At 28.7% G+C, this 16987-nt stretch overlaps 3 protein-coding genes across 13 annotated transcripts; 2 read left to right on the forward strand and 1 right to left on the reverse strand.

The window, feature by feature from the left end:
- The first annotated feature begins 5876 nt into the window (after positions 1 to 5876).
- Pp2A-29B (Protein phosphatase PP2A regulatory subunit A) lies at positions 5877 to 9672 on the forward strand. 2 transcript variants are annotated; one of them, XM_012290928.2, is made up of 10 exons: positions 5877 to 6097; positions 6456 to 6647; positions 7159 to 7378; positions 7457 to 7617; positions 7691 to 7846; positions 7922 to 8193; positions 8280 to 8474; positions 8637 to 8880; positions 8961 to 9204; positions 9421 to 9672. In XM_012290928.2, the coding sequence occupies exons 1-10, from the start codon at positions 6014 to 6016 to the stop codon at positions 9423 to 9425; spliced, it is 1773 nt and encodes a 590-aa protein (XP_012146318.1). In that variant the 5' UTR covers positions 5877 to 6013; the 3' UTR covers positions 9426 to 9672. The 2 variants fall into 2 exon arrangements, with proteins under 2 accessions (XP_012146318.1, XP_003705692.2); XM_003705644.3 differs by having other exon boundaries at positions 5882 to 6097; positions 9426 to 9672.
- Positions 9673 to 9899: 227 nt separating this feature from the next.
- On the reverse strand, positions 9900 to 15624 carry LOC100875198 (uncharacterized). Of its 9 annotated transcripts, XM_076528886.1 has the most exons (12): positions 14980 to 15461; positions 14860 to 14901; positions 14561 to 14766; positions 14279 to 14466; positions 13961 to 14200; positions 13640 to 13879; positions 13103 to 13198; positions 12733 to 13001; positions 12563 to 12661; positions 12195 to 12459; positions 11868 to 12112; positions 9900 to 11783 (listed from the first exon to the last, which is right to left on the reverse strand). In XM_076528886.1, exons 4-12 carry the CDS (start codon positions 14417 to 14419, stop codon positions 11630 to 11632), a joined length of 1749 nt encoding a protein of 582 aa, XP_076385001.1. In that variant the 5' UTR covers positions 14420 to 14466; positions 14561 to 14766; positions 14860 to 14901; positions 14980 to 15461; the 3' UTR covers positions 9900 to 11629. The 9 variants fall into 9 exon arrangements, with proteins under 9 accessions (XP_076385001.1, XP_076385002.1, XP_076385000.1 ...); XM_076528887.1 differs by lacking the exons at positions 14561 to 14766; positions 14860 to 14901 and adding an exon at positions 15601 to 15618 and having other exon boundaries at positions 14980 to 15082; XM_076528885.1 differs by lacking the exon at positions 14561 to 14766.
- Positions 15625 to 15810: 186 nt separating this feature from the next.
- On the forward strand, positions 15811 to 16798 carry cype (cytochrome c oxidase subunit cyclope). 2 transcript variants are annotated; one of them, XM_003705652.3, is made up of 3 exons: positions 15811 to 15971; positions 16400 to 16560; positions 16634 to 16798. In XM_003705652.3, exons 2-3 carry the CDS (start codon positions 16400 to 16402, stop codon positions 16707 to 16709), a joined length of 237 nt encoding a protein of 78 aa, XP_003705700.1. In that variant the 5' UTR covers positions 15811 to 15971; the 3' UTR covers positions 16710 to 16798. The 2 variants fall into 2 exon arrangements, with proteins under 2 accessions (XP_003705700.1, XP_012146303.1); XM_012290913.2 differs by having other exon boundaries at positions 15842 to 16040.
- The last annotated feature ends 189 nt before the right edge of the window (positions 16799 to 16987 follow it).

Below are 16987 nucleotides of genomic sequence, written 5' to 3' on the forward strand. Positions count from 1 at the left end.
TATAATTATCATATTTTGTTTTACGTAAATCAATGTAATCGAAGGTTCTGTGTAAAAAAGTATAAGAAAACTATAACTTTAAGAAATGTATATAAATTTACAGTAGAATATAATATAAGAGAAACGTAATTTTAATTAATAAAAATATAATACAAATGTAGTAGTAGCTTATTAGGGTCTAGTATAAGAAAAATTAATAATTTGAATGATTTAAATTTTTATGTCAAATATCTCACTTTTCAATTGAAAATATCTTGTAAATTATTGGTATTTTTTTCTTTGAATTGTGCTTCAATATTAGGAATATAAAATATAAGGAAAATACAGAAGGTATGTAAAAAACGATACGTGTAGTTACATTTAAAAAAAAACATCGATTATCCTAAAATCTTGGAAATAGACTTTAAGGAAAAATAGCTACATTTCATAATATGTTTTTGACGAGCCGAACAATTTATTTCTTCAAATATTTCCTTGTACCATTATTAGTAACGAAGACAATGTTCTGTAATATATGCTAATGTCAATGATTAAATTGTTTACAATGTTGTAAAGTACGCTAGTAATTGATAGATGAGAAAATCTAAAAATTTCTGAACTTTTAATTTTCAAACGTTTTATTTCAGATTTACAAATTTTCACGTTCTGATAGTTTTAGATTGCGAACTTCAGAAAAGATATCTAGGGATTTGGGGATCTGGGAGTTTGGAGATTTGAAAACTTAGAAATTAACGAATTTGAAAATTTTAGAATTCAGGAATTTAGAAATTCGGGAATCTAACAGTATACAAATCTTGATACTCTAGAATTTAGGAATTTGGAAATCGAGGTATTTGTATAAACTGGAAGAAGAGGAATGTTCTAATTTGAAAATTGGAGAATTTGAGAATTTAGAAATTTGAACACTTAGAAATTTAGGAATTTGAAAATTTTGAAATTCGGAAATTTAAAAATTTGGGACCTAAAAATCTAGGAGACTAGAAATTAAAAAATTTTGACACCCGGAAATTCAGAAATTTGAAGATTTAATTTGAGATCTAAAAATCTGAGAGACTAGAAATTAAAAAATGTTGAAATCCGGAAATTTAGAAATTTGAAGATTTAGGATTTGAGATCTAAGAATCTAAAAAACTAGAAATTTAAAAATGATAGAATTCTGTAATTTACAAATTTAGAAATCAATAAACTTGAGAATCTGCGAATTTAAACATTTTAGAATTCGGAAACTTCAAAATTTGAAGATCTAAGAAATTAAAATGTTCAAACTTGAAATTTTTTAAATTCAGAGATTAACAAATTTGAAACTATTGAAAATTAGGAATTAAAACATTCGTAAACTATGAAATTTGAAAATTTGGAAACATAAGTTCATGTATCAAAAATAAACATTAAGTAATCTGTTTAAAGCAGAATACCCTATATATTTATAATAATAAATACTAATAAATATTTACTACATAATTACTATCACATTAATAGTAATTAATAATTCGGTTACATTCATTAATACTGAATTATCTCTGTATCTCTGTATATTAATTGTATAAACAAATTTTCTATTACTGACTTTAATCAAATTGATGTAGAAGATGAGTAACAGAATAAACATGTAATTAGCAAGTATTATCTTGTGAAGGTATCACGGTAAATAACATGAACCAGGAATTTCCCCTTCTTCAAACGATGTCACTATTATCTGTGTTTCCGCAATATACTTTAACCCTTTGTATCGGTATAAACAGGTATTCCCGTTCGATTTAAAATAATTTATGAGATAAAAAATAATTGTTTTATTATTGTCCGAGGGTTACACAGTTTTATATACAAGCCATGCTAGAAGATAACGCAGTATAATTTATGAACAGTTATCTTCATTACTATCTAAATCGCTAAAACTTTACCACGTTATACTTTTAATTTCTGCGAAACGTCATTGTTGCGTGCAAAATGAAATACGATGACTATTTGCATAGGTGTGACTAATTTATGAACTAAGAATAGAATGAAAACAATTATTTAGCAAAATGACAGTATATCGAGTGAAATGATATATTAGGTTGGGGAATAAGTTCGTGGCGTTTTGACATTTTCTTTTTTTTACAGCGACATTTTGCAATTTGCAAAAAGTTATAATATTCATTCGATAGAGCTCTTTCTGCTCTACAAAACTGTGTTAGTCGTTTTTTCAGTAGATTCATTCGTCATTACTATTGAGGCTCAGAAATGGAATATCCAGGAGGTAAAAATTAGCACTTTCGACACCAACTCTTCTTCGCTGTCCATCGCGGCCAAAAAGCTGCTGAAACAGCCCGGGATATTTGCAATGTATACGGAGAAGGTGTCATAGGTGAGTCGACAGCACGGAAATGGTTTGCAAAATTCAAAAATGGCGATTTTAACGGCGAAAAACCGCCCCGCAGCGGAAGACCTTCTGAGTTCGACGAAGAGCGTCTCCGGACACTTATGAAGCAGTATAGCCCTCAAACTAGTCGTGAATTGGTCGAAAAAATGAACTGTGACCACAAAACTATTCTCAATCATCTCCATTCAATGGGATTTGTCGAAAAATTGGGAGCCTGGGTGCCTCACGAAGTGAACGCTACGAACTTATTGCCCAACCTTAGGTTGAATTTTGCAAACCATTTACGTGCTGTCGACTCACCTATGACACCTTCTCCGTATACATTACAAATATCCCGGCCTGTTTCAGCAACTATTCACAACTTTTCACAACTTTTTGGTCGCGATGGAAAGCGAAGAAGAGCAGGTGTCGAAAATGCTGCTTTTTACCTTCTTGATATTCCATTTCTAAGCCTCAATAGTAATGACGAATGAATCTACTGAAAAAAACGATTAACACAGTTTTGTAGAGCAGAAAGAGCTCTATAACTTCTTGCAAATTGCAAAATGTCGCTGTAAAAAAAAGAAAATGTCAAAACGCCACGAACTTATTCCCGAACCTAATATAAAGGTATACATGACATTACAAAATATTTAAACATGTTTAAATTATTTATAAAACAGACGAATATTCTATTAGAGAGTCGTCATATATGTTTTACAGATAGGAAGATGAAAAAAAGGAAGAAAGTGAAGAATAAGGAGGGAAAAAAAACTCATACATTTAAAGACATTAATATTTGTTCTATTTGTTTTATTGTCACTTTTTTCGTGAAGAGATGTTATGTCTATTTACCGTTGAAGAATTATAATTAGCTTTAAAATATTTTTTTTTAGAGCATTTAGTCCAGAACACTTTAAAATCGTATAAATATACAAATATGTGAATAAACACATCTATGTTTATCATACAACTGGGCACATTTAAGTGTAAATCTTCTTTTCCCATGAAAAATGGCGTAAAAATGATTTGTGCATTTTCAAAGTGGATAATAAATAACATTTTCACAAATAAATATTTATTTTCAAAGACAAGGCGCTTTACTGTACACTCTAGATTTAAAAAGATGATTCTAGGAACTATATCAGCAGTACTATACATATACTAATTACTTTATTTAAACAATAAATTTATGTAACTTAATGTTTTTGGTAATTGCATTTTGCGTTGACATTGACATTCATAATTTCAGAAAACCGTCATATTTTGACATCGACGAAATTTTGCAAATAAGCTCCTTTTTGCAAGAGAAGATATATGTGAGAATTTCTGACGACTTGAAAGAAGATTTTGTAGTCTTCTTATGTCATCCCATATACAGGGATCGACAAGATACAGTATTGTATGCAAATTGTTCTAAACACATTATCGGTGTCTTCGAACCCACGGAATATTTTGCAAACAGGATAAAATCGTTGTTAATAAATATGTAATAAATATAAAGCATATTAAACAATAAAATTAATAATAATTTAATTTTTACGAAAATGGAACAAGTGGCGCCATCTCTCCAGCGAACAGGGTGAACTACATACTTTTGAAACTGGAGTTTAATTAGTTCTCCTCTTCCACCACTAGATGGCGGCACATAAGACTGAACTGTGGTGATCATCAGAGTCGTCGGTCAAGAAAAGTTTTGTTTGATTGATTCTTGTTGCGGGCGTCGACTACTGTGGTCATTAGCTCGATCAAGAAAAGTTTTGTTTGATTGATTTTTGTCGTTTGGGCCTCGACTGCTATGGTCATTGGCCAAAGAAGAATTTTATTTGTAATTGTGAACAAATGATTAATGTTTAAAGCTATCGTCGTTTGATCGTATTCAATTTTATTTTAAAAACAAAATCGTTTGCTATCCATTCTGTAATCAAACCTTAACTGAAGAACATGTATTAAAATTAAATTCTGAATCAATTCCAACAAAAATCAGTTATTTTGCAAAGTTATTAATTAATTGATTATTAAAAACCGTTAAGCTTATTGGGATTAGCCTACGAACAATTAAAAATTGATAATAGCTTCATAAAGTCAAAGCGATTCAAAATTAATTGGTATTGCAAGCCGATGTTATTCAACTCATATTATAGTCAATTAAGCTAATAAAATCAATTATATTAATTGAATTGACCGAAAAAAGATACACGTGGCGCCATCTGGCGGCAGTGTGCGAAAACTAATGAAACTACAATTTCAAAACCGTGTAGTTCACCCTGTTCGCCGGAGAGATGGCGCCACTTGTGCCATTTTCGTGAAAATTCATTGGTTGATTTTATTGGTTTAATTTACTATAATAATATGAGTGCAAGACTAATTAACCTCGGATTGTTTTGCCTCTATCAAACTGTTATCAATTTGGCTTTTCTTTGGAATAGCGTTATGCTGTAAATTACGTCAAATTTTGCAAATAAGCTTCTGTTTAAGAAAGGAAACATCTGTAAGAACGGTTTTTGACAACAACAACAATTTATTACCATTTTCATATAATAAAAACTTGAAAATGATACAGTTGGCACCATCTAGCGATGAACGTCCGAAGCAACTGAATAGTAAATTATATTTTTCCAAAAAATAAGCAACTTTTACGTATTCACAATTTCGGAAATGTCTGTTGTAAATTAAACATATTGTGTGGATTTTATTGCGAATGATATAAACTTCTTACTCTTGGCTGCCATTTTCCTCAGGGAAACCTATTTGCTCTTACACGGAAAATCACATGCGTGTTTTTACGTTTCTCAACGTTTTGTGATCCGGAATTAAAAAAAGGACAACAAAGGCACGAAAAGAAGTCGAATTGTGACAAATGACTATGCTTTTTAATTACTAAACTGTTAATTAATTATTATTGCATATTTATGTAAATGAGTTTATGTTGTTTATATTCTTTTGAATTTACGGAAACATTTAAATGTATAATGTATATATGGAAAAAATTAATTGCTGCTCATAACTTACAATTTCCCTGTTGGTGTATTATTTGAAAATATCCCACGATAAATAATATGAAACAATAAATAATATGTTATAATGAAAAAATTCTGCAGTGTGCATGATGGTAATAAAACATAAGATATTACATGAATAATGCAAGACTTTAACTTTTATCCTGGGCCTCATAAATTCTATCAACAGCACTGCTATATCTAATAGATAGCACAACTATTTTTTTTCCACTTATCTATGAAATCTACGCAAAATTACTTAAATAAGAAAAGCATTTGTTAATGTTAGTACAATATTCTTATCTATCAAGTTTTAACCAACCTTTATGTGTCTATTCCAATGATAATCATCCAGTGAAATTATATGGGATGCAAATGGGTTAAAAAATGTGAGAGTATAGATATTCATATTACTATACAAAATTTGTAAAATATAGAAACCGACATTTTCATCTGAACGGAAAGGAAGAGGTTGAAAGGATAATACGAATTTTATTGATTTATGAGGCATAGTTAGGTATTACAGTAAATTGTAATGGAACACGTAATGTGTACGAATCAATTTTACATGTGCCGCTAGTTCGCTGACTAGTAGAAATCATCAGATGGCGCAGTAATTTGAACACTACTCGACACACGGGAGTTTCCAAGCTCTAGTGTGATCGGCAGCAAAATGGCAGCGAGCGACTCTACAACGGACGACAGTATTTATCCGATCGCAGTTTTGATTGACGAACTAAAAAACGAAGATGTACAGGTAATTCTGAAAGCATTAAACACCATTATTTTCTGTTTGTAAAGTTATTGGCTTACTGTGCCGCTTACAGCCGCAACAGCAAACAGTGTCAGGACGGCTACAGCGATAGCATACAATTCAATAAAATATTCTGTTAATACTTTGTCATTAGATTTTTAATGCTTTAATTTCGATATTGATACAATTAACATTATAAGCTATTTGTATAACAATGTTTTCGTTTGGAGTTTTTAGCATATAAAATTTGTGCTTAAAAAAATGTATATTGTTGCTTAAAAAGTGGAGAGCAACTGTCTTGAATTATTAAATGAGTTGTAGAAGGTTGACTGATATTTTCACAGTGTCATTTCCGTTACAGTTACGGCTGAACTCGATAAAAAAATTATCTACGATTGCGCTTGCCCTAGGCGTCGAACGAACACGTAGTGAATTGATACCATTCTTAACGGAGTCTATGTACGATGAAGATGAAGTTCTACTAGCATTGGCAGAACAACTTGGACAATTTACTCCTCTTGTTGGAGGTCCAGAACATGTGCATTGTTTACTGGTATATATTTTTATTTTTTAACTACTAAATACTAATATTCTTAACATTTTATAGCAAAATCATTTACTCGCTTAATTTTATTACCATTTTGCAAACTAGAACAATATCAATTACTTCTTTATATTATAGAAGAGCAAGATTTTAATTTATTGTAATGACTCATTGAAAGACTCATACGAGTCATAGATTTTATCACATTTAATGTTCAAAGCAATATTTGTTTTATGAGTACTACTTCCATTTATAAATGCAATTATAAATAATGATATTAAAATAAAACTGTTGTTAAACTTAACAACACAGCTTAACAACTGTTGTTAAACTTAATTTAAATAGTAAACAAAAAAATTTTTAATTTTATATCAAATATTATGTATGTATATATTTTCTATTGTACAGTACATATATTTTTGCTTATGGAGATTAGAAATAAAAAATAAATTTACTCTGTCAAATTATTTAAAAATTATTTTTAGGTAAGTATGTATTAATAAAAATTGATGTACTTTAGAAACCTTTAGAGACTTTAGCAACAGTCGAGGAAACTGTAGTTCGAGACAAAGCAGTGGAGTCCCTAAGGATTCTTGCTGCTCAACACAGTCCAACAGATTTGGAAGAACAATTTGTTCCATTGATACTCCGTATAGCCATAGGAGATTGGTTCACATCAAGAACATCAGCATGTGCTCTATTTAGTGTCTGTTATCCACGGGTTAGTCCAGCAGTCAAAGGTAATAAACAATTGTTAAGATGGAAAATATAAAAAAAATAAAATTCTATTGTACAAACGTGAAATCATTCTTTTACAGCGTGCTTACGAAATCACTTTCGTAACTTGTGTCAAGATGACACGCCAATGGCACGTCGTTCTGCGGCTTCAAATTTAGGAGAATTTGCAAAGGTTATGGAAATTGAATATGTAAAAGCTGATTTAATTCCAATGTTTGTCATTCTGGCTCAAGATGAACAAGTAAGATTGTGGGCAGAATTTATTTTCTGAAGTGTTGTAATACTAATAATATTTATAATATTGTATCCTACAGGATTCAGTTCGTCTTTTAACCGTTGAAGCGTGTGTTAGTATTGCATCTCTGTTACCTCAAGAAGATGTAGAACAATTACTTATGCCTACTCTTCGACAGTGTGTTAGCGATCAGTCTTGGCGTGTACGTTACATGGTGGCTGATAAATTCACTGACGTAAGTTGTGTCAAGTAAATCTTTTACATGTAAATATTTGGTGTTTTCATTTGCAACTTTCATTTGCATTTACAGCTTCAAAAGGCTTTAGGTCCAGAAATCACCAAGACAGATCTTGTACCAGCATTTCAGATACTATTAAAAGATATAGAAGCTGAAGTACGAGCTGCAGCGGCTGATAAAGTCCGCGATTTTTGTCAAAATCTCGACAAATTTAATCAAGAATCCATTATTATGACAAATATATTGCCAATAGTTAAGGAACTTGTATCAGATCCAAATCAACATGTAAAGTCAGCTTTAGCAAGTGTTATAATGGGACTTAGTCCAATACTTGGAAAACACAAGTAAGTAAATATTTTATGTGATATACAAGTATAAATGAATGTATTTTGACGCGTTATTAATAATAATAATTGAATTTAATTTATAGCACAATTGAACATCTGTTACCATTATTTTTGTCACAACTTAGAGATGAATATTCGGAAGTTCGTCTAAATATTATCAGTAATTTAGAATGCGTTAATGAAGTTATTGGCATACAACAACTTTCACAGTCGCTTCTGCCAGCTATTGTAGAATTAGCCGAAGACTCAAAGTGGCGAGTTAGATACGCTATCATAGAGTAAGTACACATTGCAGTGTATTATATCAAATTGCATGATTGTGTTTATCTGTTAATATGAATGTGACTTAAATGAAATAATATTCAATTTATTATATACCATGTGTATGTATGTATATATATACATACATATATATAAATATACATGCGTATACATCCTAGATATATGCCATTACTAGCTGGGCAACTTGGAGTTGAATTCTTTGATGAGAAACTGAATTCTTTGTGCATGACTTGGTTAGTCGATCATGTTTATGCTATCAGAGAAGCAGCAACGTTAAATTTGAAAAAATTGGTAGAAAAATTTGGTCCAGAATGGGCACAAAATACTGTAATACCTAAAGTGTTAGCAATGTCGAGGGATCAAAATTACCTTCACAGAATGACATGTTTATTTTGTATCAATGTGAGTATTATTAAATTACTTGGACATGTAGTAAGCTATGCTTTAATCTTCATATATTTGCATATTTTACGCTCCCACAGGTATTAGCTGAAGTATGTGGCCCAGAAATAACAACAAAAGTGATGCTTCCAACTGTCCTAGGAATGGCAACTGATAATGTTGCAAACGTACGATTCAATGTCGCTAAAACGCTCCAGAAAATTGGACCTTATCTTGAACCTAGCGCGGTACAGACCCAAGTAAAACCTGTACTTGATAAACTCAACACTGATAGTGACGTTGATGTAAAGTACTTTGCTTCAGAAGCAATTGCAGGCATCGCAGGTAATATTGTTACTGTTTCTGATTCCAAAAGTAAATTATAAATTTTATTTGATTACACGCAATAATACCATATGCTTTAATTCTGATTTATATTTTATAGATATAAATTATGTATATTTTCTATTTTAATTTTTAATTAAAATATTTTAAAATAAGAGGTTAAAAGCTGTTTATCATTTAAAAACTGCAACTTTTATACTTTATGATATTTTTCAGCGTAGGTTGAACCAGAAAATAATTGCATTTAAAATTTATCCATCAATATTCAACCTCAATCTCAAGAAGTACATTTCTGCCACAACATTTACACTTACACATGGCAACAGATAATATTATTGCACAGTCAGAGCAGATCTATTGTCAGGAAATATAAAATTAGTAGTTCGTAATAAACAATATTTTAAGTTCTGTTGTAACTGTATATCTATAATTATATTACTTATTAAATATTCAATTTAATTGGTAAAATGTATTTCTTATACGTACCTAAATAATTATCTCAAAAATAATATAACAATAAAAGGTACCTCAGAATCATTCCTAAAATTAAACACCTCATTATAATCTGCTCTTCCGTATTCACAGATCAAAACTTTACTTTATCTTTTAATAATCAGTATTTTAGTTTGATATATACATAACATTGTTAAGTACTATCTTTGTAAACATAATAATAAAATTAACAATGAGTAATATACTTTTGTTTTGGCCTTTTTATTTGTTTAGTAATCGTTTACTCAAATAATTTACATTTTACAGTTTATCGTAATCACAGCTTATTGATATTCTTTTCTATTGTAATCATTCATATGGCTGATATATATTTAAATTAATATTTATATGTTAAGTAATATTTTTAAATTTTTCCCGCAAGATAATGAAAATCATTAACATGGTTGGAAGATTCCAATATTTGTGAAATTAATTAAACCTAATTTACGATGTGTACAAATTATGATTTTACACCTTTCGTATTATATATAATTTTTTAATTTACATAGTTTAATATAAATTTATTACACAAGCCAATTCATAATAAAAAATAGATATTTTATACAAATTTTATTTTTATTTATAACTCCATTTTAGTAATCGGACTTAATTTTAAAAGTAATAATGAAGAAATATTTTATTTTATATTAGCAGATATTAGTATTGCATAATAAAAAATCGCAAATTATTGATATTTTGTATTATGTAGTCTACAAACATATTTTCCAATAGTTATTAGAACAACCATATAAATGATAACTTCATAATCAGAAGTTATTAAAGCTAAAAAATTTGTGTACTTCTACAAAAAATGCAGCAAAAAATATTTGTTAGTATTACAATGCTTCATAATATGTTTTTTGCTAAGAATAGAAGATACATATCACTTTTTAATATTCATAATACTATATATACATTCTATAAAACTAAGCCATACGAAATACGAGTATTTTCAAATATAAAATTCGTATACTACAGAAATAATATACTTCTTAATATCTATGTAAAACTATTACATGTTAATGAATTATTCATAAAACATGTACTATTCACAGTGTTTCTGATTTCATAAAACCAAATTTTATGTAACCATATATAGTTATATCATGAGAATGAATTTGTGTTTATACCCTTAGAATTCGAGATAATTTATTACCTAATTCATATTTTTCTATAACATTCCACTATAAAAATGAAATTTGTATATTTATATTTAGTACCAGGATTATAATAAAAAAAACATTTTCACGTCTACAAAAACGCGGTAATTTAAAAAATGATATAGTATGATTATACCCTCATATTTTTCGTCGTTAATATTTCATTCTTTAAAATCACATTTTTTTTACCGCCGCAATCATTGATATTTTTAGATACTTTTAGTTAAATTTATAAGTACCAATTCGAATGTCGCACAAATTTTTTCATTTAAGTAACGCATATAAAATTATTTTTAAATCCACATTTAACTTCAATAAAAATAACATCAATATTAATTATTTAACATAAAATTTGTGAATATCTTAAAATAAGTATTTCAAAAACAATTATGATATTAATGCTAATAACTGAAAAAAAGCATTTTCTTGGTCTTCATAATTTTTTAATAATATTGCTTTAAGCAAAAGTATAAGTCGTCCAAAATTTGAAAAGAATTGTGGTAACTGGTTAACAGACTAGTCAAAAAGATAACAAAATTTAGAAATCAAAAGACCACTCTTTGAAACAATACACAATACACGTTTCACGATGCATCAAGTAACTACTAACTTTAGTTACTTTGAAAATCGTAAAGAATCGTAGAAAATTGTTGTGTATAATATACACAATTTCATATTATTTACATCTATTTAGTTTTAAGAATTTTGTCCTAATTTATTATTCCCATCCGTTGAAATAACGATTTTTGTATCATTTAAGACGCAAATACTTGTTATATTGCTGCTGTTTCAGATTTTGGCAAGTCTACGCAAACCGTGTGACTAATAGTCGAAACATGTGCAGTTCCACTATTGTCAGAGCCAATAATGTTTAAAGAAGAAATTTTAGCACGTTGATATGCCACTACTGTATTTAAACTTAAAAACCTAAAAAAAAATGAGGAAAAATGTAACTTTCATGTATAACAACAGTGTATATGTTGTACATATCAATAATTATTTACAACTTACCTTATACAGACGTACATTATCAATAATGCTGTACCAGCGGCAAGCATTCGAATGATAGGACCCTCTACTAACTGAATGAGTGTCCAAGCAGCAGCGGATGATCCACACATTGTTGTAACAATAGCAATAGTTTGCAAACAATGACGTGAAGTTATACTATTTTGCCAATCTAATCTATTTGCATGTTCCACATTATATTTCGTGCCACACACTTTGCAAGTAAGACTATCAGCATTTATAGAACTCTAAAATGTAGATTACATGTACAGTTGCATAGTAAAACAATTAAAATTAGCTAATACAAGAATTAAACTATTTATATCTTACCTCGACTAACCATCGCCGCAAGCAATTATGATGAACTGCACTTACGTCACCTCTACATTGACAAGGTTGTATCAATGGACCAGCATCTTGCCTATCACTGTCATAACAAATCCAACAGTCTTTACTACTAATTGATGTTTCATCCGAAAAGGGTGAAGCATCATGTTCTCCGCTTTTATCTTGTAACTCGATTTCTTTCAAGTATTTAGAATGATCTAATCTTTTCAAAATACGTTTCGGATTTAAAATCCATAATTGCTCTGGGCTAAAATGTTACAAGAAAATTATTACACTGATTTATTGATCAATATATTTATAAACTAAAGCAAAACTACTATATTTTATATTTTTGTGGTAAAAAAACAAACCTAAAACAATTCCATAGCACACACGGGAACCACAATATCACCCCTACTTCGATAGTGCGGAAAACAACATCATGCCAATTTCTGCTGTACAAAGGGACTCTAAAACAACAAAATTAAAATTAAATATTCAAATTAATGATAATTAACGTATATATTCTACCTACACTTACTTAGCTTTCCAAAATTCACCAAATGTTTCACTACACAAAAATCCGACAACAATAAAAAGCATAAAAGCTTGTGATAGTAATCCAACACGAGATTGATGCAACTGAGAAATATTTATTTGCTGCTGTACTTCCACTGATTGTGATGTACTTGGGATAGGATCAAATAATTTTGTGGTAACTTGCTCTTCAGCATTAACTTTCAAATCAGAGACCATGCGTTTGTTCAAAATTGTACTGTCTTGATAATCACACAAGAAGCCACCTCGAACCTAAAAAAAATTATTTTACTCTAATCAGTATCTATTTATACAAATGTCACTGCACTTATAATGATAACTGCTATGTCCAATTTATTTCTAAATCAACATACCTTAAAGAATACTTCTACTCCATAAATCAAGAAGAAAACTACGACAATAAATAAGAGTACTGCATAACATCCATTAAAGACATTAGTATAAAACCCCTAAAAAGATTGTATTTATGTACATTAAAACACATAATATTATCTTTTTAACACTTTGATTGCTACGTCACTAATATTTAAAAGACATAAATTTCAATAAATACCCATTATTCATTTCATAGAGAATAATATTACTTATGAGTTATAGATAATTTTATTAGCCCCATAACGCACGAATTTTTATAAAACATGAATAAAAAAAACAAGATAAACTATAACATACACTACACTATCTCAAATATTATTAATCATACATGAAACAATGAATATTAATAAAAATAAAAACAGGTATATGGAAATGAATATAAGTATCAAGGAGTTAAATATTTAAAACCATTAAAAATGGAATAAGTTATATCTATTTGAAAATATAATAATTTTATTTGAAATAAATTTACTTTCTAGTTAAAGAAATTAAATTAATAAATAGATTCAACTTACCTGGTACTCTTGTGAATATATCTGAACCGTAATAAATTCTGCCAATAGCAAAGAATATGTTAATATATTAAATACAACAAACCCCAAAAATGATTTTGAAAGGAACTGTGGTTTATCCCATGACATGTCTCTCAAATGAAATACTTCAGCCCAAAAACAAACAATTAACGAAGACCCACTTAAAACAAGTGGATAATAAGCCGATAATAAACTTCTAGACCATCCCTCCTTAAACGCAGTCTATGGAAAAATGAAATTAATAATTCATAAATATTTAAGTAGCAATTAAATATTTTAGTACAAATTTTTCTTTCAATTTACCGGAGATGTAAAATATGCTCCTCTTATCAGTGATGCAAGAAATACAATGAAATATAGAACTTTCTGCGTAGTGATCCTACAAGCTCTAAGAAATGATGGTGCTTTCATTTTTTGCCATTCGGCAATAATGCACATAATAAGCTGAATTAGACATACAAATGCCAGCATAAAGAATATTGTTGCAAACGCAATATAATAACTTAAATTTGGAACATGACATTCCAATCCATCAAATTGGATCTAAAAAAAATACAACAATAATTTTTAAATGTGTAAGCAACAGTATGCAAACTCTGTTGTTATTTTCATAAACATTACCTCACACAAACAAGTACCATTATGACACTCTCCGTGACCAGAACAATTTTCTTTGCCACAAGTATCATTCCAAGCCATCATCCCAAACTTTACTAACAAAGTTAATGGATTTTGTGTACTCAAAACAATCATTTGTTCCATGATCACTGTACGTATAAACGACTGTTTGACACAGTCTGAAGTGATCTCTAAATAAATAAAAATGTACATATCTTAAAATATTACTAATGACAGATAATTTAAATATATTAATATAGTCTACAAGAAAAGAATTATAAAAACCTTGTAAAATAGCACAAAACAAAACATTATATATGCTGATTATTAATAAAATAGAAAAGAATGAATATTACATCACACATAACTTTACATTATTTATAACCTGTTGAATATCTGTTATTATTATATTAAAGTTTTAAATTGGGTGTTAATTAGTATTGTTGAATCCGTTTTGCGCAAACAAACAAAAATAACTACCCATTTATATTCTATAAATATAAATAATATATGTAAATGCACATACGAAAATAATAAGAAAATATAAATCATAAGCAACATGAAACAAAAAAGCTATTACGTACCACAAAATTATTCCATAAATATTTATACATACATTCATGAATCTGAATAGAATATAAGACAGTACAAATAAGACAGTATAAAGTCTATTAGAAGATAACTACGACATAATTTAAACTTACTATGATACTAAACAATGTACCGTTGAATTTTTATTAATACACATATGATAAAATAGTCCAATGCAGCTGTATCCACCTACGCAACAATTCGTCTCTCCATCAGCTGTCACAATTATTAATAAACATTGACACATGTAGTTAGATACAAATAGTATTTACTAATTATTGTAATATTCAACATAAAAAACAACTGAAAACATTTATAAATAAAATCACACCAAATTAAATTCCAAATTAATATAATGTTCTTTGTAAGCTTTGCAAATTGACGTTCTTTTTCTTGCAAATCCACCACTGATAACAACAATACAAGATGGATGTATCTTAAAATAACAAAAACAATGATTATCGGTAAAGCCAACAACTCTGTTATCTTGCTTTATACATATCACACGAGAGGGAGATTACTAATCACGAGTGTAATAACCCTCTATGCCCTAATTCTACTTTTGTGGTCATCTACACGACGGGAAAAAAAAACGAACAGCAAGGACCGATGTTAACATGATAAATGTACTAGACAAGAAATTATTATCCACATTCTGTATAATACACGCAGAAAATATAACATTGTATTGGCAATATAACAATTTATGTTAAATATAAATCGATCTATCATACCGTAATTTAAAACACTTAGAAGTCATAAAACTAACTATTCACTGAGTATATACTTTTAGCAGCACAGGTATAACAGCGCATGTACATTACCGTAGATTACAAAGAATGTAGAAACGAACAAAGGAAATGCGCAGAAAGAATGAAATTCGCTGTTCAGTTATGAGTGCTGTGAATTAAAATTTGATCATTTTGTGAACACATAGGTGTGATTTAATAGAGGATCCATCTTGTAACTTGGTAGCACTTGGTAGTTACTTTATGGTTTGCCAATGGTTTCCAGCAGTTTCCAGGCGGTGTAGTATTGACGTTGGTGGATCGCATATTACGCAGTTTAAAGTTCAGAAAAGTGTCGTTTCATTTTATTTGCAAAAGTATGCACTTTTTGATGACCTTCAGTTCTTAGTACAGATAAAATAATCATTACCTTCGTTTAAAAAAAAGTATTTAATATTATGTAATATCACATACATTTGTGCTGTACAAATGTATTTGGAAATATAGTTTTTAACCTTTGCTTATTTTATATATTTTAAATATTGAAAATCATTAGAAATTTTTTTTTTCTTAAATACGTTACTAACATATATAATATACAATAATGTATAAAGTTATGAATTATGTATTATTCAAAAGTAATACTAATATAACTAATGCATAAAAGAATGAATATTTGAAAGTTACTAATTACATTACGTAAAGTAGAGTATTATACAAATGCATGGACTTATGTTCATATTTTAATGTTAGTAATTTTATATTTACATTTGGGTATGTATATAATATAACATTTATATTGTAGATGCCAGAAGGACGAATACCAAAACCTGAACTTCGAAATCTTCATCTTGCATATGTTAAAAAGGGCTTAACGTCAATGATAGGTTTTACTGCCCTTGTGGGATTGACTTACAAAATATTTGTTATTGATTCATATGAAAGGAAAATGACTGAATTTTACAAGTAATTACAATTTTATATATCTTAGATATATAGTTTTTCTGTTTCTTTTTAAAAAAATATCTTTCATTTGTAGAAATTATGATCCAGAGAAGTCATTCCAAAGAATGGTTGATGCTGGTCTCATGCAATCTGCTGGTGGTGGCAATTAAATATGGCACGCATAAAAAAATAGTGGTATTATTTCATTTACAAAATTATGTATATATTTGATTAATAAATATTACTAAAGATAATGTTATATATGCATTTAGAAGAAATTTATGTGAACCTGTATTTATAAAATAATAAATGCTCATACTATCAATTTATTAATTGCATATATAGTTAAAATTATTTTTGTTATAAAAATTTTGTGTACATATAATAATCTTTTTGCTAAGAACTATAAACTGTATATAAAATACATGTAAGTTTTATATAATATTCT

This window comes from Megachile rotundata, chromosome 2 (assembly GCF_050947335.1).
Source record: "Megachile rotundata isolate GNS110a chromosome 2, iyMegRotu1, whole genome shotgun sequence".
Lineage (NCBI taxonomy): Eukaryota > Metazoa > Arthropoda > Insecta > Hymenoptera > Megachilidae > Megachile > Megachile rotundata.